Source organism: Felis catus, chromosome C1, assembly GCF_018350175.1.
Source record: "Felis catus isolate Fca126 chromosome C1, F.catus_Fca126_mat1.0, whole genome shotgun sequence".
Taxonomy (NCBI): Eukaryota; Metazoa; Chordata; class Mammalia; order Carnivora; family Felidae; genus Felis; species Felis catus.
The window spans coordinates 106,076,021-106,100,502 of NC_058375.1; the positions used below are offsets into that span (position 1 = coordinate 106,076,021).

The following is a 24,482-nucleotide window of genomic DNA, read 5'->3' on the forward strand; positions in this document are numbered from 1 at the left end:
GGGGGTGGAGCTCCGGAGGGGAGTAACAGGTTGGTGGCGCCGGGTGTGGGGGGGGGAGGACGGAGGGAGCGCAGAGGGCCTGAGGGGGAGGGCTGGCGAGCCGCGCGTGCAGCTCTGCCGGAGCCCGGGAGCGCCGAGCCCGGCTGGGGTGAGTGGACGCCGAGGGGGCAAGCCCTGAGGGGCGGGGCGCGAGGCGACCTGGGGTCCCCTCTCACAGGGTACAGGTGCTGAATGGAGAGAGGAGGAGGGGACGTGAAGCTGGGGTGGGAGTACCGATGACGAGCGGGCTGCTGCTCTCCGGTGCTAGGGCCAGGTGCCTGGGACTGTGCCAGGGGAGGGGCACCTGAGCAGGTGCCTGGGACTGTGCCAGCGGAGGGGCACCTGAGCAGGTGCCTGGGACTGTGCCAGCGGAGGGGCACCTGGGGCCAAGGCTGCCCCCAGGACGTGAGAGAGTAGCAGGGCCTGGTTCTCTCTGGAGGTCAGACGCCGTCCTGGCTGCAGAATTTCTCTCGGGAGTCCGCGGTGTTCGGGGGAAGGAGTTAGTCTCAGCTGGGGACGCCTGGGCTGCCGCCTGGGCTCAGAGACGTAAGGGGGAAGGCGCCCAGAGGTGCTCTTTCCCTGAGCTGCCCCCACCCCCCACTGCCCTTCTGAGCTGGCGCTGTCACCTCCCTCTGGCTTTGAGGTGTGCGGTCTCGCTCCAACCATTCACCTCTAGGTGAAGACGCTGAGCAGTAGAACAAGACGGCACCCCCATCTCCTTGTGAGGTGTGAAGCCTTTCAGTTCCTATCCCCCTTTGCCTTCATGCCTGGGAGAATTTTGTCTTCCTCTTGAGAGAGTGCTCTCCAAGAGAGGGATATGAGGAAGCATAGGTCTCTAGGCCTACAAAATATGTAGAAACACTTTCTTATGGGGCCCTTTCCTGGGGGCTAATGTCAAACACTCCCCCCAAGCACACATACTTTCATCTGTGGTTCTCAATGGGGCCACTGGGTGAGGTTTCCGCACCTAACCAATTTCTCTGCTGCCTCCCAGCAGAGCCCACGTTAACTCCTTGAAACGCTACTGTGCATCCCTGACTCCCGGACGTGAAGGCTGTCAGACTGGCAGTAGGCACCATTGGTGTGGGCCGTAGGCAGGACTCTGTAGGAAACCACAAGACTAAGGGAGTAGCACCTCTAAGTCTCCAGGCTGCATGAGAGGTGCACATTGGGGCCCAGACGAGACTTCTGAGGCAGATTTCCTTGCCTTAGGCAGGTAAAGGAACCAGAGCCAATCTTAGGTTGGCCCCTTTGATGCCCTGCCGGAGGAAAGATGTAATTGGGAAATAATTGCAACTGCTGTGTTGTCCACAGGCTGCTGACACGTGCCTCTGCACCTCTTCTTTCATCCTTGATATTTGGGAGTGGGGGCTGGTTCTAGGGGACTGATAATGCAGAGATTTCCCAGACTCTAAGAGGATTCTGGCTTCCTAGAACCCTTTCTTCTTTCCCCAGGCTGATCTGCCTGCTATCAGCCTGGTGGGAGGTGAGGAGAGGGTAAGGTTGCTGTTTTTCATGCTGGGGAGGGGAGAACTAAGGGCCAAGGAGTTGGCCAAGGCACATGTGGATCAGGAATGCAACTTTGGGAACTTGAGAGGGAGGGGTAGGGGACACTGAGTCTTCCTGTCACGCACTGGTCTGACACTCACCAGGTTTTTTGTGCCTCTGCTCCTTCCTGTTCCCTCTCTACCTTATGCCTCCTCCTTCAGAGCCTTGGCCTTGGCATCTAGGCTGGACAGTCCCTGCCCATGGTTTTGCCCCTTGTCCTCTGTGGTGTGGAGTTTCTCTGGTCTGCTTTATGAGCTGCCAGTGGAATCCTTCTGGCCCTCCCCTTTCCCTTGCCTCTCAAACCAGTCCAGCCAGTTTGCAGGGCCCAGTTTGTCATTGTGTTTTTTCCTCCACTGGCCAAGCTGCTCTAGCCTGGCTCTCAGGTTTCGGCTTTTTCAGTGGACCGAGCCAGGGGTCCACTTGAGGTGGTTCTTTTTGATCCACGGAGAACTTTATTGTCTTTGTAACTCTTTCTGAGAAAATAGCCATTGATCAAGGTCACTGAGCTGTCCTATCCTGTTTTGACCATTTGCTTCCCTCGTTACCTCTGAGGAGAGTCTAATCTCCATACCTTTCATTCTTCCACTTTCTAAATCTGCCAGTTGGGTATGTCTAGCATGTTGCTTGGCTCTGTGTGTGTGCCAGTTCTTCCTCTGCACACCCCAAACCTCCCCACCCCCCACTTCTTGCCAGAAGCCGAGAGAATGTCACTCCTAGTTGGAAGCCAGATGCTTATGGCTGGGCCAGAGGTGACGGATTTGGGGCAGGGCAGGCTAATGAGTAACTCAGGGAGAAGTGCCTGTCTGGTACAGGTGCAGGGTATCCTCCCCACTCCTTCCGGGCAGGAATGGCAGAGGCAGACAGATGAAGCTGACTTAACTTGTGGCCTGGGCTCTTCCCAGAGTACATTTGGTGAGGAGTGTCCTGGGCACATGCCAGAGGAGGGAAAAACAGGGGCAGGCAATGAGAGGGAAGGCTCTGTACTCCATGTTGCTTGGCACTAGATGGCTGTTTACCTGCCTCTGGGGCTTACCTAAGACCTTGGAGCCAGCTGGCTCCCCTGGCCACGCCCCACTGCCCTCTGTAACTGAAGGCGGATAGGTTTCGGGTTTTCCGTGTTGAATCATTTAAAGCCCTGCTTTTTGACTCACCCCAAAGATCACTTCAGTCCCGCTGGCCCCTGACCCACCTGTCCTGGGTCTAACACTTGGTTGAGGTTAAGAAGTCACTGGGACCAGGGGCATGTTCAGCACTGTCTCTGCACAACTTGGTGCTCTTGTGTGGGTGAGGGGCTGGGTGCTCTGTGGGCCTAGCCTGGGAGCTCCTTGACCCGGATCTGGAAGATCAGTAGATGTACTGACAGAGTCGAGCTGCATTATGAATAAATCATGTGACTTCTGAGAGCTGGCAATCTAGGCACATCTGGTTCCAAAATTATGATCGAATGGGGCAGGGAGTCCAGGCCAGGAAGAGGTCCTGTCACCAGGGCAAATGAGAAATGGCTGTGAGAGACCCTTGGGCAAATCTCCCTACTGCTGTGAGAGTCTGCCTTGGTCCAGGATACGACCTTTAACAAATATTTATTGATGTGCACCATGTCACCAGGCCCTGGGGCCACTGGAGTCAGCTGAGAGCCATGATCTTTGCCCTCCAGGAGTTTATAATCCACTGGAGGAGACAGACAGGAAACAAATCATCACCCTAATAAATATAGAAAAATAAACTGAGGCAGGGGCACCTGGCTGGCTCAGTCAGTAGCGCATGCAACTCTTGTTCTTGGGTCGTAAGTTCGAGCCTCACTTTGAGTGTAGAGATTCCTTACAAATAAAATATTTTTTGACATAATTAATTTAAAAATATTTTATTTTAGAGGGAGAGAGAAGGAAAGAGAATCACAATCATTTTTTTATGCTCAACTGACTGAGCCCCCCACGTGCCCCAAAAATAAAATCTTTAAAAACAAAAAACAACTGATGGGCACCTGGGTGTTAGTTAAGCATCTGACTCTTGATTTTGGCTCAGGTCATGGTCTCACAGTTCATGAGATCGAGATTGAGCTCCACATTGGGCTCTGCTCTGTAGGTGGAGCCTGCTTGGAATTCTCTTTCCCTCTCTCTCTGCCCACCCGCCCCCCCCCCCCCCCCATGCTCTCATTCTCTTTCTCTCTCAAAAAACAAAACAAAACAAAACAAAACCCTGAGGCAAATTCATTGAAGGATGACTATAGAGCATATAACATGGTTCTGACCTAGTTTGTGGGAGGGTCTGGATGGGAAAGGCTCTGAGGAAGTGACATTCTTCTGTGAAGCAGGTGAAGCCAGGAAGGTCTTGGTGGAAGGAACAGCATGTACACTGGGTAACATTTGTTGTCAGCTTTGTGACAGGCATACACTGCTAGGTATGTTTCATGTTTCATATCTTGTCATTTTCCCTCTTTTTATTAAAGTGGAATAAATAAATAGAGTAAATAAAATGCAAAAATCTGAAGTGTAGAACTTGATAAAAAATTTTTTTTTCCATTCATTTATTTTGAGAGAGAGGGAGGGAGGGAGGGAGAGAGAGAGAGCCCGAGGAGGGACAGAGAGAGAGGGGGAGAGAGAGAATCCCAAACAGCTTCCCACTGAGCACAGAGCCTGACGTGGGACTCGAACCAATGAACTGAGAGATTGTGATGTGAGCAAAAATCAAGAGCTGGGCACTTAACTGACTGAACTACCCAGGCGCCCCAAACTTGATAAAATTTTTACACATGCAATTATTGTTTAATTCTCACAGATATTACCTTATGAGGTGTTATTATTATACCTGTTTTACAGATGAAGAAACTGAGGCTCAGAAAAATTATGATTTGCTCATGGTTATATAATATCAAATGAAGAGTGGGGCTGGGTTCCTTTTCTTTAAAAAAAAATTTTTTTTTTAATGTTTACTTATTTTTGACAGAGAGAGAGAGAGAGACAGAGCATGAGCAGGGGAGGGGCAGAGAGAGAGGGAGACACAGAATCTGAAGCAGGCTCCAGGCTCCGAGCTGTCAGCACAGAGCCCGATGCGGGGCTTGAACTCACAGACTGCGAGATCATGACCTGGGCTGAAGTCGGACGTCCAACCGACTGAGACACCTAGGTGCCCCAGTTCCTTTTCTATTAGATGAGCGGTTTGTAAAACTGACCCCTTTTCCGGTCCCATCTCTTACTTGAATTCTAACAAAGGACCCAGCCAACTAAATGTCCTTCTGTTTGGAGTATCTGAGGTAGGTTGAAGTCCTCCCGGATGCCTGAGTGGGCTCCTTTAGTTCAGGGTAGCTTTGAGGTGTTCGTGAAACTCTTGAGACTCTGTGGACAATTTCCTGGGGGGTGGAGGGGCATTGCTTTCATTGTTCCCTCCTATGGGGTCTCAGAACCAAAACGGTGAAGAACTATTGCCTGTAAGGGCTCCTTCCCTCCCTGGAGGGGAAGGGCTGGGAATGCTAGGAATGTTCTTCCCACCAAGCCCTTTCTCACCTGGAGCTAGGCCACTCCCTTCCCCACTCACCCCCAGTTTCCTGGGCTTCCTAGCATATCTACAGTCCCTGAAGGGGGCCTTGCCAACTTTCCTTGGCCCAGGGCTCCACTGGGAGGTTGGGCTGGGTACATTTGTGTGTCTGGCACATTCGATGACCCGCCTCCAGTGTGGTGCCAGTCTCTGGTAGAGATTAGTCGCAGGGCTGGGGAAGCTGGAGTTTTTATTTGCTTGGAGGAGAACCTGCCCTCCCCAGTTGCTGGAGCCAGAGCGTACCTAGAATACATTCCATTTTGCTGACTCTAATCTTAGGCTAATGTGGACCCGAGGAGTTGGCCCATGGGTGGTCTTCACTCTGGCCCTCTGGTGGGACAAGTCTGCCTAACCTAGGGCCCCTTGGACTGGAACTCTTAAATGTTACTTAAATCTTTTTTTGAATAAGCAATACATTTACATGGTTCCAGACTTAAAAGGGACAAACAGACACACAGTAGAAACCTAGTTGCTCTCCCATCTCTTTCCTCACTCAGCCCTCAGTTCCCCCAACCCAGAGGCATCTCTGCTATTCTCCCAGAAATGGGAGGGCATACCTTATGGGTCTTCCGTACTTTAAATGAGCTCTGGGAGTGGAGGGCCCCTTTTATCCATTAGGATAGAGGTATCTGTTAGGTAGGGTTTGGGGTTGGAGGAAACACATCATGGTATATGTGTATGTGTGAAGGTCAAGCAGTCATTAAACTCTTGACGAAGTCAAGCTCACTAGGACTGTATTAGAGGAAATGGATTCTTCTAAGTCAGTGGGTCTCAAAATCTGGAATCTGGACCAGAAGTATCAGTGTCATCTGGGAGCTTGTTAGAAATGGCAAATCCAGACGTACTGAATCAGAAACTCTGGGGATAGGGTCCAATAGTCTGTGTTTTCATAGGCCCTTGAGGTACTTCTGCTGCTCAGATGAAATGTGAGAACCACTGTTGTATGTAGAAGAAATGACAAGGCAATGAGCCCCACAAAAGCTGGACAGGTGTTTCTACTTCCAGTCTCTCAGCCTAAACTCTTTTCTTGATTTTCTAGGACCCCTTTTTTCATGGAGCCGGCGTCCACCATGGCTGAGCCCCGGGGCCCTGTCGACCATGGAGTCCAGATTCGGTTCATCACAGAGCCAGCAGGGGATGCAGAGATGGGCACCCTACGTCGTGGTGGGCGACGTCCAGCTAAGGATGCGAGAGCCAGTACCTATGGGGTGGCTGTGCGTGTGCAGGGCATTGCTGGGCAGCCCTTTGTGGTGCTCAACAGTGGGGAGCAAGGCAGTGACTCCTTTGGAGTCCAGATCAAGGGGGCCAACAACAGAGGGGCTCTGGGAGCTCTGAGCTCCAACTCGGAACCCCCGGAGCACTCCTACTCTCATGCCAAGGAGTTTCCTGCACACTCACAAGGCAGCGTGTCTGATGAGGAGTCTGGGGACCACTGGAACGGAAGACTGCTCCGATCCCGCTCCCAGGCTTCACTGGCAGGCCCTGCCCCTGTGAGTCCGAGCACCCGGAGCACCAGCCTGCTGGAACTGGCCCCTCAAGGAGCTTCCGCAGGGACCATAGACACTGCTCCCCTGTCTTCAGTGGACTCTCTCATCAACAAGTTTGACAGCCACCATGGGGGGCAGACCCGGGGCCGGACTGGCCGGCGCATGCGGACACTGCCCCCCGAACAGCGCAAGCGGAGCCAAAGCCTGGACAACCGGCTCCCACGGGACACCCTTGAGGAACGGGAGCGTCGGTCCCCCAACCACTGGGCCCCTAGCACAAAGCATGACGGTCACATGGGCAGCTCCAAACAGTCGGTCCAGAGCCAGAGCCCTCTTGGTGGCTTTAGCCGTTCCCGTCAGACCCAGGACTGGGTTCTTCAGAGTTTTGAGGAGCCACAAGGGAGAGTCCATGACCCTGGCATACTACAGGTCAGACCCCAGTCCCCTGTGGCTTCTGCTTCCTGACCCACTAGCTGCAGGACCCCTTGCTGATTCAAATAGCTAAAGGCAGAAGGTTTCTACTTTTGTCCTCCACTATATCCTTCTACTAAACAGATGATATTCTCATGAAAATGGAACGAACTATGAAGTCAGCCTTCACAAGCATGAGAGTTACTTATTACTGCCTGGCAATTAACTGTGCTCGGCCACTAGCTTTTGTTAGGTCTGCAGAGTAAGTAAGGCGGGCCTGGTAATCGAAGCAGCTCCTAGTGCTCCTGTCACAACTCCCGGCTTTGTCTCCCACTCAGGAGTGCAAGTGAGTCGGGGAGCAACTTCGTGCAGACGCAGTTAAGCCTGTTTTAAAAGTAACTCATTTACAAATTCTAGTACCTGAACTATCATTGGTGACAGATAACTTGTGACACAGTTCACAGCTGGTTGAGGTCTGCTTGTCAAGGAAAATGTGGCCTGTGGCAGTAGTGAGAGGCATACTCCGCTCAGATGTCTCCTGGGCTTCCTACTCAGGCCTCAGCAGTCTCCTCTTTTCCCCACTTCAGGCTTGTTCATCGTGGTGGAGGGCCCCATCTCCCACCTGCCGCTGCTGCGCCATCTGAACGCCACACACGCTCCTGGCTTAATCTTCCTATTTCTCTGGGTTTATGTTTTGCAGTTCAAGTCAACTCCAGACCTGCTCCGAGACCAGCAGGAGGCTGCCCCACCAGGCAGTGTGGACCACCTGAAGGCTACCATCTACAGCATCCTGAGGGAGGGGTGCGTGGGGGCCCTCCCAGGAGGGCAGTCACATACCTCCCTGCTCCTCCTTCTAGTTTCATTCTCCATCTTCCTTGTCCTTAGCTCCCCTTTCCCTCATCTCTGCTGCCTCTTCCCTCCCTTAAGCTTTGCTTCTGTTCTTTCATCCTCCAGAAGCTCAGAAAGCGAAACGTCTGTGAAGAGGAAGGTCAGTTTGGTGCTGGAACAGATGCAGCCCCTGGTGGTGAGTGGCTGCTTCCTGGGCGGGGGGTGGGGGGGTGGGGGGTGGACAGGGCTAGGGCCTTTGGGGCCTGGGGTCTGGATGTGGACTCATCCCTTCCCGCCATATCCCTGGCAGATGCCTTCTGGTTCCACTAAGGCCCTGGGCGGGCAGGGGGAACTCACCCGAAAAGTGGAGGAGCTACAGCAAAAGCTGGATGAAGAGGTGAAGGTGAGGGGAGATTGGAGGCGCAGGGGGAATGCCGGACACGGGAGAAACCGGGGCCTGGGCTGCTCTTCCAAGCAATGGAACAAGCAGTCGTGTGTTCTGTGACACCAGAGGCAAGAGTGTGTGCTGGGCCCGCCAAGAATGTCTGGGGTTCTCTGGAGCTTAGGGATAGGGGTGCAGTCATCAGGGCTCTGACCACCTTCCACCTGTTTCCTTTGGAAGTTCCCGTCCCGGCTTTGCTGCACACTGGCTGTGTATGCCTTGAGCAGATTACTTACCTGAATCCTTTCCATTGACATTATAATGATGGCACTATGCAATAGCTGTCATTTATTGAGGATAACTTCTTGTAGTAGGTACTGTCCCAGGTAATGCGTCGTAATTATAGGGATCTCGTAAGGTAGGTATTGTGAACCCTTTTATGATGAGAAAACTGAAGATCAGAGAGGTTAAGTGTGTTGTTCAAGACAATAAGTTGCAGAGAAGAATTTGAAAATTCAGGTCAGTCTTATGCTAAAGGTTATGTATTAAAAAAATATAGACTGCTTCTACCTCTCAGGGTATTGCCCTGAATGTAGTTGGTGCTCAGTAAGTGTTGGATTTTAATACCCCTTGTTTCCTGGAAAGCAGTATAGTGTCCTGGCTAAGTGGTCAGCTGTGGAGTCAAACTGAGTTCAAATCCTGATACCTTAACTTGTTGGCTGTTACCCTGACCTTAGGCAGGTTCTTTAAATGTTCAAAGCCACTCTTTCCTTAACTGTAAAGTGGGGATAATAATTGTACTATATTACTTACCTATGGCTGTGTAACAAATTACCTCAAAACTTAACAGCTTGAAATAATCATCTTCTGGTGTCTGAGGGCCCAGAATCTGGAAGCAGCTGAGCTGGGTAGTTCTGCTTCAGGGTCTATTATGAATTTCCTGGCAAGGTATTGGCTGGCGCTAGTCATGAGAAGACAGTGGGTGTTGGTTGGAGGCCTCACCTCCTTGCCATGTGGACCTCTTCATGGGGCCACTTGAGCATCCAATACGGCAGCTACCTTTCCTCAGAGTGAATGATTAAGAGAGAGGGTAAGGATTGGAGGCTGCAATGCCTTTTTAGGACCTGGTCTCAGAAGCTACACATCATGTCTTCCTTTTCTGTTTGTTAGAAGAGAGTCCTCAGAGTGCCTGGGTGGCTCAGTCGGTTGAGCGTCCAACTTCGGCTCAGGTCATGATCTCGCTGTCTGTGGGTTTGAGCCCCACACTGGGCTCTGTGCTGACAGCTCGGAGCCTGGAGCCTGCTTCGGATTCTATGTCTCCCTCTCTCTGCCCATTCCCTGTTCATGCTCTGTCTCTCTCTCTCTGTCAAAAATAAATAAACATTAAAAAAAAAAAAGAGAAGAGAGTCCTCAAGTCCAGCCCATACTCCAGGGAAGAGGCTTCACCTTTTTAAAAAAAAAAAAAACTTTTTTTTTTTAACGTTTATTTATTTTTGAGACAGAGAGAGACAGAGCATGAATGGGGGAGGGTCAGAGAGAGGGAGACACAGAATCTGAAACAGGTTCCAGGCTCTGAGCTGTTAGCACAGAGCCCGACGCGGGGCTCGAACTCACGGACCGCGAGATCATGACCTGAGCCAAAGTTGGACGCTCAACCGACTGAGCCACCCAGGCACCCTGAGGCTTCACCTTTTGAAAGGAATGTTGAGGAATTAGTGGATGTACTTTAAACCATCGCAAGTCCCAAGGCTTGTGAAAAGTATTAAATGCAGATAATAAGCACAGGGTCCCTAGTACAGCGTCTGTCATTTAGGGAGTGTCATTAAATGTTAGACGTTCCCATTACTCCTGGTCCTTCTGAGAGGTTTTTCCTACTCTCCACCTGTTTTTCTCTCCTTGCCTTTTCCAGAAGCGACAGAAGCTAGAACCCTCCCGGGTTGGGCTAGAGCGGCAGCTGGAGGAAAAGGCAGAAGAGTGCAGCCAACTGCAGGAACTGCTGGAGAGGAGGAAGGGGGAGGCCCAGCAGAGCACCAGAGAGTGAGTGCCGCCGAGTGTGCACGTGGGGCTGCTTGGGGACCAAGGCCAGATGGAGGTTGCCCCTGGGTGAGAGAGACGGGGAAGTCTTTAGAAGCAGACAGAGACAGTTTAAAGATAGGACCTTTCTCTTTATGTTATCGGTCATGGTGGTGGTGCCTGAGTTGGGTTACCTGGATTTGCCTCTCTGCTTCAGGCTCTAAATCTGTAGAATGGGTTAATAATAGTACCTACCTCACAGGATTGTTCATTCAGCACATGTTTTGCCATGAATACTGTGTGGCAGGCAGTGATCATTCCTGGGGTACATCAGCGAACCGTTCAGATGAGGAGCACTGCTCTCCAGAAGCAGAGCTTCTAGTGGGGGACAGGGCAGACCGTAAATAAAGAACATATTAGGTAAGTACATTTGCAGCATGGGAGAAGGTGATAAGTAGAAAAGTTAAAGCAGATCGGTGGGCCGAATGGTGGAGGCACAGTGGAGGCCTCATTAAGATTTGAACAGAGACTTTAAGGAGGTTTAAATGAAACGATACGCATAAAGTATTTAGAAAGCTGGCTGACACCTAGCACTTGATAATGTTATCTATTGTTATTAGGCTCCAGAACATGAAGCTCCTTGTGGACCAGGGTGAAAGGGTACGACACAGGCTGGAGACCCAAGTGATGGAACTGCAGGACAAGCTGAAGCAGGCCCAGGGGCCGGAGCCTGCTAAGGAGGCGCTGATGAAGGTGGGGCAGGATGGCTCCCCCTGCCTCTGCTTCCTGTCATCTGGAGCACCTTCAAATCTGCTCACTCACACTTTCCCCAACGCATGGGCAGTAGGTAGCTGATTACAGGTACCCCTTAGCGTGCTTTCAGACAGACTCAAAGGTGGGCTGGGGTTAGATCCCAGAATGGTGCGTTTCCTTTTTCCTAAATAGGCATCTCAGAGGCCCCTCGCACCTGAGTCTAACATGTACAAGGTGCTCAGTCAGTGTATCTGATCGGCTGACTGAATGAATAGCAAGGCAGATCCTATTACAGTCACCCCTGTACTTCCACCCTTATTTCCCCAGGACCTGCTAGAGACCCGGGAGCTTCTGGAAGCGGTCTTGGAGGGCAAACAGCGGGTAGAGGAGCAGCTGAGGCTGCGGGAGCGGGAGCTGACAGCCCTGAAGGGGGCCCTGAAGGATGAGGTGGCTTCCCGTGACCAGGAGGTGGAACAGGTCCGGCAGCAGTACCAGCGAGACACGGAGCAGCTTCGCCGGAGTATGCAAGACGCAACCCAGGCATGTGGCCAGAGCAGGGGCCGCCAGAAGTGGGCACTCCCCGCCCTAAGAGGGGCTACCGTGAGGCCTTGGTATTTTGAGACTTTTCTAGTTGTAACTGCAACTCCTTCTAAAAGATACATGTGAGGTGTAGTGAAAACCTTGGCCAGGAAACCTGCAAGGGCAGAGAGAGGGAGTGCAGGCCAGGAGTACCGTGAGGGTGTGTGACCCAAGTCCCATGGGGAAATAACTGGGGGGTAGGGGGGGCTTCATCTAAACAACAGCGGGGTGGACTGTGGCTTGGGAAGAGCTTTCTGCTAGCATCACATCAGGCACCGCTGGGGGACAAGGGTGTGCAGCTGATGTGGTACCCTGTGGGCCCAAGCCTCCATTTCTACACACTTACACTTGATCTGAAGTGCATTTTTCCCTCTGAGCCTCCTGACCCCCAACTGTCCCCTTCTCTAGGATCATGCTGCATTAGAGGCTGAAAGGCAGAAGATGTCAACCCTCGTGCGGGAACTGCAGAGAGAGCTGGAGGAGACATCGGAGGAGACAGGGCATTGGCAGAGCATGTTCCAGAAGAACAAGGAGGAGCTTAGAGCCACCAAGCAGGAGTGAGGACTTTGCCTCTTTCCCGGGAATGCTTATCCATGATTCCTACATCCTGCTTCCTTTCTACCCCTGCTGTGCCCTTCACTCTGCTGACAGTGGGTGCCCAGGCTCCTGGCCCCTGGGGAGGTGGTTTGCATTATCCTGCTCACCTCTCCCTGGCAGGTGGTCTGAACTTGTTCCTTTTCCCTTTTCATTCACCTGACTGGGCTCAGACTCCTGCAGCTGCGGATGGAGAAGGAGGAAATGGAAGAGGAGCTTGGGGACAAGATGGAGGTCTTGCAAAGGGAATTAGGGCAGGCTCGGGCTGGTGCTGCAGACACTCGCCAAATGGAGGAGCTCAGGAAGGTACTTGGAGGGGTGCCTGGGTGGCTCAGTTGGTGGAGTATGGGACTCTTGATCTCAGGATTGTGAGTTTGAGTCCCATATTGGGTTCAGAGATGAAAGAAAGAAAGAAGGAAAGAAGGAAAGAAAGAAAGAAAGAAAGAAAGAAAGAAAGAAAGAAAGAAAGCAAGCAAGCAAGCAAGCAAGCAAGCAAGCAAGCATGAACTTGGAATTGGAGTGTGGAAGGGCAGGCAGGTTGGGCTGGCAGACACTGACCGGGCCTCTACACTGTTGTGGCTGCCTCCTATGTGCTTGGTTTTCAGGACCTGTTTGGCCGTATCTCTGCCCCACACATTCTGATCCAGCCTGGCTGCTCTCATTGAATATACAGGTTTCTAATGTAAAGGACTTTTGGTGGCCAGATTGGTGGCTGCTGGCTACCTCCCAAGAGACCTCGTGGGGAGCAGCATTTAGATGGATTTGTGAAACTTCAGGGTCATTTTTGCAAGCTTGGAGTTTGGTCAGATAGCAAGAGTTGCTCTGTTTTGGAGCAGCGGGGGGTGGGGGGGTGGGATATGGACTCTTTACCTACATCTATGAAACAAACATTTACAGTTAGAATGCCAGCTTATTAACTCGTAATGTGAAATGTTGTCACACAGACTGGAATACTTGTATTGGCATGGCAGGCTGGCCTACTTGGGAAGCCAAGTTGTAATTTGAAGGCTGCTTAGAGAGTATAGCATCTAGACCAAGGGAATTAGATGTTTTATCATGCACGGATGTTTTATAAATGATAAAGTCACCAAATTGAAGTAAATATAAATAATTTCTTCATATTCTTTGTATTAGTTTATGAAGGACAAGAAAGCAAGTAATTATTTTGGATGATTTAGAAACTTAGAAAATATTTTTGCTAGTATAGAGAACTGGCATTTATGGCCTCCTGAAGATTCTTCTAGGTTTATAATCTTTGATTCACTATGCTTGATATGTAGTCGGTGCTTACTTAACAAGTATTAATTGATCAATGCTTGTGTATCATGCCTTTACCGTAAGACTGCCTAATTTTAACCAAAGTAACCGTATTTATTAAAGAAGTATAGTTGTGATGCTTTTCCAGGTAAATAAAAGTCTGAGCTTACACACATATTTGGTGAGAAAAACATAATAAACCAAAACCAAATATACTTCGGTGGCTGTGAAATGAAAAGTGCTCTTAAATTTTTACTGTATTAATATGAAGTTAACAAAAATTAAGGGTAGTCTGAAGTCTATTTGCTATATTAGTCTACATAATTCCTCTGGACAATCTCAGTTGATTGATTATGCTAGATAAAGCTAAAAAGCTAAAAAGTAATAACCAGAGCTTCATTTACTCATATGTGAAGTATGTTTTATCAGTACTTAATAACAAAGTATATACATTAGGAAAACAGACTTTGTCCAATGTAGACCATACACTGTGCTGTTTTTCTTTTTTTTTTTTATTTTTTAATGTTTATTTATTTATTTTGAGAGGGAGAGAGAGAGAGAGCGAGTGGGGGAGGGGCAGAGAGAGAGGGAGAGAGAGAGAATCCCAGGCAGGCTCTGTACTGTCAGTGAAGAGGCTGACGCAGGGCTCAAACCCACAGCCTGCAAGTTCATGACCTGAACTAAAACCAGGAGTCAATGCTGAACCGACTGAGCCACCCAGGCGCCCCTGTTTTTCTTTTCCTTTGTAGTTCTGTTAGTGTCTTACATTGAAAACTCACAATATATTATATATCCTTTCAGCCTAATTATGGTAATTTCTGAATTTCGGAAGTAGCTAACAGCTAAAGAACTAGAACCAGAGTTCATATTTTAATTTTTTTCTCCCACCCCTCCTAATTTTTTTAAAGATTTTTATTTTGAAATAATCTCTGTACCCACTGTGGGGCTCAAATTTACAACCCCCAAGATCAAGAGTCACATGCTCTGCTGACTGGGCCAGCCAGGTGCCCCAATATTTTAATTTTTTAAAAAAGAAGTAGGGGCGCCTGGGTAGCTCACTTGGTTAAGTGTCTGACTCTTGGTTTTGTCTTAGGTCATGATCTCACAGTTTGTGAAACTGAACCCCACATTGGGCTCTGTGCTGATAGCATGGAGCCTTCTTGGGATTTTCTCTCTCCCCTCCCCTCCCCCCCCCGCCCCGCTTGTGTTCTCTCTCTCTCAAAATAAATAAACCTAAAATTTTTTTAAAAAATAAAAAAGAAATAAAAGCAGCCCCACTATTTATTGTGTTGCATTTTTTGGTTTTCAGTATATTTTCTTTTGTTTTTGAAACAGCAATCCTGTTTTGTTCACACCCTCATCTATTCCATGTAATTTTTTTAATGGAGATTTATTTCACATACCATAGAATTCACCCTTTAAAGTGTATAGCATAGTAGTTTTTAGTGTGTACACAAAGTTGTACAACCATATTGCTATCTAGTTACAGAACATTTTCATCACCTCAAAAACGAACCCCATATCCAGTCACTTGCCCCAGCCCTTGGCAGCCACTAATCCGTTTTCTGCCTCTATGAATTTGCCTCTTCTGGCAAATCATATACATTACAAATCATATACATATACATTGCATGTCTGGTTTCTTTCACCTAGCATAATGTCTTTTAAGGTTTACCCATGTTGTAGCAAGTGTCAGTACTTCATTACTTTTTATGGCTGAATAATATTCTATGTGGATATACCACATTTTGTTTATCTGTCTGCCAATTGATGGACATTTGGGTCATTTCTATATTTTTAGCTCTCATGAAATAATGCTGCTATGAACATTCATATAACATGTTTTCCCAAAAAATGTTTTCAGTGCTCTTGCATATATACCTAAGAATGGAATTAATGGGTCAACTTTTTGAGAAATTGCCAAGCCACTCGGCCAAGCGGCCACACCTTCTTACGTTCCCCCAGCAATGTATGAGGGTCCTGGTTGCTACACAGTGTCCTATCCAAGGGTGGCTCTCTCTGCCCTGTCACCGTTCCCCTTCCCTTCTAGGAGCTGCGCCGGACACAGCAGGAACTTAAGGAGCTGAGGGAAGAGCAGCAAAGCCAGGAGGTGGCTGGGCGTCACCGGGAGCGGGAGTTGGAGAAACAGCTGAGGGTTGAGGTTGATCGAGGCCGGGAACTGGAACAGCAGAACCTCCAGCTGCAAAAGACCCTCCAGCAGCTGAGACAGGACTGTGAAGAGGCTTCCAAGGCAAGGGGAGTGGGCACAGGGCTTAGGAGGTGGAGGCTGAGGGGTCTGGAGGGCTGAGGAGCCAGAGGGCGAGGAAATTACCTACCCTGGGTATGTACAGACCAGATCCTTGGTCATAAGTGTGCGGTGAAAAGCAGCCAGGGGTTGGCAGGGGGAGGCAGGGCTGCACCTGATGGCACGCACCACGTCTCCGTAGGGGTGGGGTTCTCAGGGGGCACTACCACTGTTGAAATCTGGCTCTTGTGGGCTCTCTTTGGGGTGGCTTTCTTGGTGGTGGTCGGTGGCCTTGAGCCCTGGGGTCTGAGCTGCCACTCCCCCAACTGGCCGCAGGCTCAGAAGGCAGCAGAGGCAGAGGTGGAGGTGCTGGGGCAGCGGCGGGCAGCAGTGGAAACGACGCTTCGGGAGACCCAGGAGGAAAATGACGAATTCCGACGGCGCATCTTGGGTCTGGAGCAGCAGCTGAAGGAGGCCCGAGGCTTGGCGGAGGGTGGGGAAGTGGCGGAGGCGAGGCTTCGCGACAGGGTGCAGCGGCTAGAGGTCAGTGCTTCTGCCCACCTTGGCGGCTTCCTCCTGGCCCTCTCTCCCCTCACCCCTGGCTAAACACTCCCTAGCAAAATCCTCAGCTACCAGTTTTCTTTTGCCCCGAGTGTGCTGGTTTTTGCCTTCCCAACAACCCTCTGTTAAAGGTAGGTTTATTTTCTGGAGTGTGCTTTGTTATGAATGTCTTGGCCTTTGTACTGGTATTTTTGTCTCTTATCTCTCACCCTGTGTTTGTCCTCTGTGTCTTAATTCCTTTGCTGGTTCCTCTGAGCCCGTTTGCATTGCCCACCTTTTTCATAAACCTCTTTTTCTTCCCTCCTATCTACTCCTCTCCAAATGGCTTTCCCTCTCCCAGGCAGAGAAAAAGCGGCTTGAGGAGGCCCTGAACACAGCTCAGGAGGAGGAGGGGAGCCTGGCAGCTGCCAAGCGGGCACTGGAGGCCCGGCTGGAGGAGGCCCAGCGGGGGCTGGCCCGCCTGGGGCAGGAGCAGCAGGCCCTGAAACGGGCCTTGGAGGAGGAGGGGAAGCAGCGGGAGGCGCTCCGGCGGGGCAAGGCTGAGCTGGAGGAACAGAAGCGCCTGCTGGATAAGACTGTGTGCCAGCTGAACAAGGAGGTGTGGCGCGGGGTGGCCCGGGCTCTTAGGAAGAGGCGCAGCTCTTTCAGAAGCTTGCCTGAGCGGGGGAGGAGGTCAGAATGTGTGGTTTTTGCTTTCCTCAAGTTCATTGCTGGGGAGGCCAAGGCCAAATCTTCAGAGAGGGTGTCCTTTCTACTCTTTCTCTGTGCCCTCGACCTCCCCTCTATGTCCCATTTCATTGTGGTCTTGATCCTTGGAGAATGTCTCCTGGGATTCTCCCTGAGACATCTTTTTTTTTTTTTTAATTTTTTTTTTTTCAACGTTTATTTATTTTTGGAACAGAGAGAGACAGAGCATGAACGGGGGAGGGGCAGAGAGAGAGGGAGACACAGAATCAGAAACAGGCTCCAGGCTCTGAGCCATCAGCCCAGAGCCTGACGCGGGGCTCGAACTCACGGACCGTGAGATTGTGACCTGGCTGAAGTCGGACGCTTAACCGACTGTGCCACCCAGGCGCCCCATCCCTGAGACACCTTTAAGACCTGAACATAACAATCTTCATTAGTAGAATTTTCTATTTGGGGTAGGGAAAGGAAAGCTCTATAATCCCTCCCTAGATGTCTTTAAGACCTAAATACAGGAATTTTCGTGGGTGGGATTTTATATGCGGGGGAGGGCAAGGAAGAAGGAAAAAAAAGAAATAACTTTTTCAGGTAAGGTTCTCTCCTAATATCTTTGTAAAGCTAGAGCAAACACCTAATATATTTCATCAGCTCTAAAATGTACTCTGAAGTTGATTTGCGTTGTATAATTTTGATGGGATGTTACAGTTCAAGTGGCAGATTTTTCTTTCTTAGTCGTACATCTTGTAATCATTGGCCTCTTGGGTTTGTTGAAATATGGTCAATTAGGTTTACTCTGTGTCAGACACTGTTGTAAGTACTTTACATAATTAGCTATCATAATTCTCACAACTTTGTGATGTAGGTACTATTATTTTCCCATTTTACAGATGGGGAACTGAGACCCAGAGAAGACGAGCTGTGGTCACACAGCTAGTATGTGGTAGAGCCAGGATTTGAAGCCAGGCAATCTGTATATTACTACTAGCCATACTAGGGACCTAGGGCCCAGGGGAGAGCAATGGAGGGCTGCTTCGGCAGGAAGGAGGGTCTGGGGTGTCTGGGCCCAGAGAAGGGACAGAGGTGCAGTGCTGAAAGGCTGTTTTCTTTGCATCTCAGCTGGAGCAGATTGGAAATGACTCTAAGCAGGCCCTGCAGCAGCTCCAGGCCCAGCTGGAGGATTACAAGGAGAAGGCCCGGCGGGAGGTGGCAGATGCCCAGCGCCAGGCCAAGGAGTGGGCCAGTGAGGCTGAGAAGAGCTCTGGGGGGCTGAGCCGGCTTCAGGACGAGGTAGGGGCAGAAATGGCAGGAGGGTGGGAACTCTCCCAATGTCCTTGGTTTGCAGGTCATTGCCTCTTAACTAAACCTGGGGCCAAGGGATCCTGGGACCCCGGTTTAGGTCTAACCACTTAGAGTGACATAGTGAGGTAGGGAGTTGTCCACTCTAGGTACCGATAATGATAGGAGGTGCCTTGTCTGTAGAGCAGTGACTTTTTTTTAACTTTAATTTTTTTTATTTTAGAGAGAAACAGGGTGAGAGAGAGTGTGAGTGGGGGATGGGGCAGGGAAGAGAGAGAGAATCTCAAGCAGGCTCCAGGCTCAGTGAGGAGTCCAACGCGGGGCTCCATCCTACAATCCTGGGATCATGACCTGAGCTGAGATCAAGAGTCGGCCTCTCTGACTGCTGAGCCCCCTGGGCGCCCCTGTAGAGCAATATTTAAACTGCTGCACATTAGAATCACCTGGGGAGATTAAAATAAAAAAGATCCCAGTACCAAAAAATTTCAACACTGCAATGTTAGTGGAAGTATGGTATCAATATAGAGGCATGTTTGACGTACAGTAGATGCTTTAAATATGATTGCTAGTTGTAGGGGCGCCTGGGTGGCTCAGTTGGTTGAGCGTCTGACTTCAGCTCAGGTCATGATCTCGCAGTTCGGGAGTTCAAGGCCTGCGTTGGGCTGTATGCTGACAGCTCAGAGCCTGCAGCCTACTTGGGATTCTGTGTCTCCCTCTCTCTCTGCCCCTCCCCCACTTGTGCTCTCTTTCTCTCAAGAATAGATAAACCTTAAAAAAAAAATGTAAATATGATTGCTAGTTTTAATGCTTCACAATCTTTTACAGTAACAATGTGTTATAAACTTGTGTTTTGTCATGACATTAAACCTTTTTTTGTTAAAATACCTAAAATCCTAATACCCAAGCTGCAGCTTGTATCACTTAAATCATAACCCCTAGGGCCAGGACCCAGGATGAGTTTTCTAAAAACCACTTAGGTGATTCTAACTTCTGTAGGGCGTTAAAACAATAAAGAAAACGGACCAGGAGCTCCTTTCTGCCGGCTAGATAGGATGTTGCCTGGATCCCTGAATGGTTGAATAAAACCCACCAGATCTTCAAAGAAAAGAAAACAAACTAAAAGTCAGCCTGCTTTTGATTATCACCTGCTCTGGCGGTTCTAAAGAACATCAGTGATGAAACATTTCTCTCCGCAGGGGCGGACTGCTCCCACCCCCGAGTCCCCACCTTACTTCTCTGGGCTGTTCCATTTTTCCTTCTGTCCAGACCCAGAGGCTGCGGCAGGCCCTGCAGGCATCCCAGGCTGACCGCGACACGGCCCAGCTGGACAAGGAGCTGCTGGCCCAGAAACTGCAGGGGTTGGAGCAGGAGGCGGAGAACAAAAAGCGCTCCCAGGATGACAGGACCCGGCAACTCAAGGGTCTTGAGGTAATGACATGGGAGTGGGGGGGGTGGGTAGGGGAGGGGTGTCCAGGTCCTGGCATAGCTGGGACTTCTGTGGGGAAAGGAGCCGGGACAAGCCAAGCCCCCTTTCTATGCTAGGGATCGAAAGCTGGTAGCCCACTGCTGATGGAGTTTGACCGTGGTGGTATTCATTTTGTTTCCTTTCGTGTTTTCTTTTGTTGTTGTTGTTGTTGTTAAACATTTTTAAAGATAATTTTTTTTTTAATATTTTTTTTTGTTTCTAAGGGGTCTCTACACCCAGTGTGGGGCTCCACCTCCCAACTCCTGAGATCAAGAGTTGCATGCTCTCTGAGCGAGCCAGTCCGGTGCCCCTGACTGCAGTGTTTTAAATGGCTTTGAATTAATTGCCAGTGTTTAGAAATGTACACGTCACATAAAAGCTCTGGCTTCGTTTATACGTTTGGAAAATTCTGTAGCAGCGAGCTTCTGATCCTGAGTTATCTGCATGGCAGCAGTTGGCTGGAGGATAGCAGTGGCTCCTCTTTAGAGGCAATAGTGCTCTTCAGGTTGCCATATTTGGCAATAATAATAATAACAAGACAATAACAACAGCAAACACATATTATGCTATGTGCTGGGCACTTCAGACTTATTTAATCTTGAGGATAAATAACCCTGTGGGATAGGTGGTCTTGTTTTCTCCATTTTATTGTTGAGGGAAGCTGACACATAGAGAGGGTAAGCAACTTAGCCATGGCCCCTCTGCTAGGAATCTGATTTTCAGACCCAGGCAGTTTGGCTCCAGAGACCATACCCTTAGTATCTACATGGGACTGCCTGGCTTGAGCATGCTTCCTTAGTCTGTACCCTGGCACTTTGGTTTCTGACTCTCTCCATCCCAGCCTTGGCTCGGGCACTTTGCTTTCTGTCTGCTTTCCCATTAGGGAAACAGGGCTACCCCAGTGAGGAATAGATTCTGGGGTTTGTCATCTTGCCAGGGGACCAAGGCTAGAGCAGGTGCCCTCTCCCTCTTTCCCTTGATGCCATGCCTGGTCAGCAGAGGGTGCTAGCTCTATGGTGGCTCTGGGCAGGGGCAAGGACCAGCTGCTTATGGGGACATGTGAGACAGGTCTGTGGAGGCGGGGCCTTGAGAGGGTCCTGGTTGGGTTTGGTATTCTGGTGTCCAGCATGTGGGGCAGAAAGAACCTGTTGCTCCTCTGCCACAGGAAAAAGTCTCTCGGCTGGAAGCAGAGTTAGATGAGGAGAGGAGCACTGTGGAGCTGCTGACGGAACGCATGAATCGTGGCCGGGACCAGGTAAGCCCTTCCTTACCCGTCCCCTGCATCCATCCCTGACTACAGAACCTCTCGGCCCTCTCAAAAACACCTCCACCCTCCCATGTGGGAGGAGAATTCTGGCTGCGGAATCTGTGCATGGCTGGTGCTACCTCAGGGTCTCCTCTGCTTCAGGACGGGTGGAAAGAATCCAGGGATTTGAGTGGAAGAAGGAATCCTGGTGGCCTGGGATTACTCTCTGCCCTGAATCCAGGCTACTTCCATTCAGAAGGAATGCTAATTCCTGGTGTGATGGAGGAGGCCCTGTTTAAATTCTGTGGCTCGTCCCATATGAAAAGGCTGATTTTTTTAGTCGCCTGAGAATTATGGGGATTCAGAGAGCATCCTGCAGTTTACTCTGCCTCATGTGGTTCAGCTGCCTAGTTCATTGTGAGCGCTCCCCAAATCTGGCTCCTCTCACCCCTCCCCACCAGGTGGACCAGCTGAGGACAGAGCTCATGCAGGAGAGGTCAGCTCGACAGGACCTGGAGTGTGACAAAATCTCCCTGGAGAGACAGGTGAGCTGGGAAGTAGGGAGTCTTGGGGACAGACCCCAGGAGGCAGGTGAAATGGCCATAGGAGGGGTTGGAAGTGGAATGTGACTGTGAAGATTTTCTGCCCTTTTTAGAACAAGGACTTGAAGAGCCGGTTGGCTAGCTCAGAAGGCTTCCAGAAGCCCAATGCCAGCCTCTCTCATCTTGAGTCCCAGAATCGGGAGTTGCAGGAACGGCTACAAGCTGAAGAGAGGTGACGTGAGCCCTTCTTCTCTCCTTCTGGGCTTTTCTCCTCTGAGGTTCCCTCCATCTTGCACTTCAGACATGGCCAACCTGGCCTGATCTTTAGGGGGACTTTTTTCCTTGGTAAAGAGCAAGACAGTTGCAGGCCTTCTGAAATATGAATGACCTCTTCTCTCCTGGTTCTTTGGATCTGCCCTGGATCCTTTCCAGTGTGATGTGACTGAGAAGAGCTCACGGAGGCCAGAGGGGGCCAAGCAGGTGTTCCTTTAGAAATGGCGACAGCCATAGACACCCCCTTCCACACCCTCTTAGGGAGAAGACAGCTTTGCAGTCTACCAACCGAAAACTGGAGCGGAGGGTTAAAGAGCTGTCCATTCAAATTGATGACGAGCGGCAGCATGTCAATGACCAGAAGGACCAGGTAAGGATGGCAGCCAGGGCCAAGCAACCATATGGCAAGCATGTATGGAGCATTTGCTTGAAGGCCAGGGGAGGACCTATCTCAGAGGTCTTCCCAGCTTCGACTCTCCTTGTATAAGGGTGGAGATGAGACTGGAGGGATTGGATCAGAGCAGTCACAGTAGCACATGCATCGAGTGCCTGTGATGTGCTAGGTTCTCTTTCTAAGTGTTCTACATGTATGAACTCATTTAATCCCCCCAAACAAACCTGTAAAGTTAGGGAACTTGCCCATGGCCATAACATTTTTCTAGGGCAATGATCCCTTGTCAAAATTGCTACAGGGGAGGGTCCCAGCCCACGGTAGCAGCAGATGCTTTTCTAATGTGGGGACTCGGTATCCTGTCCAGCTAAGCCTGAGGGTGAAGGCTTTGAAGCGGCAGGTGGATGAAGCAGAAGAGGAAATTGAGCGACTCGATGGACTGAGGAAGAAGGCCCAGCGTGAGCTGGAGGAGCAGCATGAGGCCAACGAACAGCTCCAAGCCCGGATCAAAACCCTCGAGAAGGACTCCTGGTAATGGCTGCTTTTCTGACCCCCGCTCAATCGGGGTCGTGGTGCAGGAAGGGAATGGGGTCTCCTGGATAGGGAGGAGGATCCCTAAGGTGGTACTTGGCAGTCACTCCTTCCTGGCTGGAAGCCTGTATGATTATTCTTTACTATCCAAGCCCCTGGTCTATATCCCATCTCCCCAGATCTCAGATTGGTGGGCGATCTCGTGAGTACCTAGAGGCCTTAGAACAACTGGGAATTTCCTTAGCATGGTAAGTGTGGCTGTCTCAATCTTTGTCTCCCTCCCTTACAAGTATTCTTCTCTCTGACTCAGGCGCAAAGCCTCCCGGTCAGCTGCTGAGTCAACCCAGCATGAAGGGCTGAGTTCAGATGAGGAATTTGACAGTGTCTACGACCCATCCTCCATTGCATCACTGCTCACGGAGAGCAACCTGCAGACCAGTTCCTGTTAGCTTGGGTCCACAGGGGACCAGAAACCACACTTGAGGCCTGCCCTGCCATCCTGCTCTGCCCTGCTAAGCCTCGGATTCCTCATTCCTGTGGGGAGAGAGGGGGACACCCAATTATTCAGCCCTAAGACTGGGAGGGGTGTGAGTGATGCTGATAAAAAAGGCATTAGCACTAAGCTGGTGCATGGGCTTTCCCTCTCCTCTGGAGTAGTGGGTATTTTAGGCCAACTGAGCCCTTCCTTTAAGTGCCGACCCTCCCTCTTCTCCCTCATAGCAACAGGATGGTCAGCATATGGACTGAAGAGGATTGAGCAGGATAGGAAGGAATAGATGTTGCCATGTATATAAAGCTTTATTTCTTTAGCCCTTAACCTTCAGGCTCAGGGAAAAATACCTTTTGCAGTTCTGCTCCCTCGACCCCTGCAACATGTTTTCCTCCAACTCTGGAGCAGGGTGGAAGGAACATTATGGGTAATGTACACACTAGTGTGGCTCTACCCAGTTCTTGGATGCTTCTCTTTGCACAGTCGTGGGACCTATATGGTAGTCCCCACCTCTCTCCACTCTCATGTATTTTGTCTTTCCTAAGCCAGTGGATCCAAGGGATCTGTTCTCCCCTCCCATCTTCACCATTCCTACCTTCCTACCTTCCTTCTTTCCTTTTGGTGCCTTAGCCAGGGTGAGGAGATAAGGATGTTCTTCTTGCCTTCTATACCCACACATTCATACCTCTCCAAGGGCCAACCTTTCCCCAAACAGGGCCCTCAGCCTTTCCTGCTGCCCCAGTGAATGGTCTAGAGAGCTGCCCTGGGGGAGGGACTTTGGTAGGGCCATGATAAGGTGGTGGGGCTTGGTTCTGCTCAGGGTTTCCATCTTTCCTCCTCTCCCTCTGTGACTATGCATGTGTTCATAAGGGGGTTGCATCTGGGAACCCTGATAACTGCCTACATGAGTCTGAAAAGCAAAGGTCTTCCTTGTGGTTTCTCTGACCCAGATGTGCCCAACCTTAGTAGGGAACCAAGGGACCCTCATTATCTCAGGAGCTTGAACCTGATACAGGGCTTCCTGCCTAGGGCTAAAGACTGACTCTTGGTAGAAATGAGAAGAGGCAATGGAGGATTTATTCCTCCCTTGGGTCCTGGGGAGAGCCCAGCCCTGGTGGGGAAGAGGTAAGGGAGATGATTCACCTCTCTTATTTCCTAAGCAGGCTCTGTAAGGAGCCTGGGGGAGGGAGAAGGCTGTTTTCACTAATGACTTATAATTTCACGATTAAAAAAACCCCCAAAACTTCTATTCTGCAAATTAGATATTTTCCCCCAAATGAATCCAACCTTGATTTTATTTTAAATTAAATATTAAAATGATATATCTATACCAAAA

At 50.2% G+C, this 24,482-nt stretch overlaps 1 protein-coding gene across 2 annotated transcripts; it reads left to right on the plus strand.

Annotated features, from left to right (window-relative positions):
• Positions 1–40: 40 nt before the first annotated feature.
• CGN (cingulin) lies at positions 41–24,482 on the plus strand. Of its 2 annotated transcripts, XM_023259162.2 has the most exons (21): positions 41–148; positions 6,158–7,034; positions 7,717–7,817; positions 7,971–8,040; positions 8,155–8,247; positions 10,136–10,263; positions 10,860–10,992; positions 11,320–11,532; positions 11,980–12,128; positions 12,339–12,471; positions 15,473–15,673; positions 16,004–16,210; positions 16,569–16,826; positions 18,029–18,199; positions 19,475–19,636; positions 20,839–20,928; positions 21,381–21,464; positions 21,575–21,693; positions 21,996–22,104; positions 22,493–22,656; positions 22,967–24,482. In XM_023259162.2, the coding sequence occupies exons 2-21, from the start codon at positions 6,171–6,173 to the stop codon at positions 23,103–23,105; spliced, it is 3,588 nt and encodes a 1,195-aa protein (XP_023114930.2). In that variant the 5' UTR covers positions 41–148; positions 6,158–6,170; the 3' UTR covers positions 23,106–24,482. The 2 variants fall into 2 exon arrangements, with proteins under 2 accessions (XP_023114930.2, XP_044889449.1); XM_045033514.1 differs by lacking the exons at positions 41–148; positions 8,155–8,247.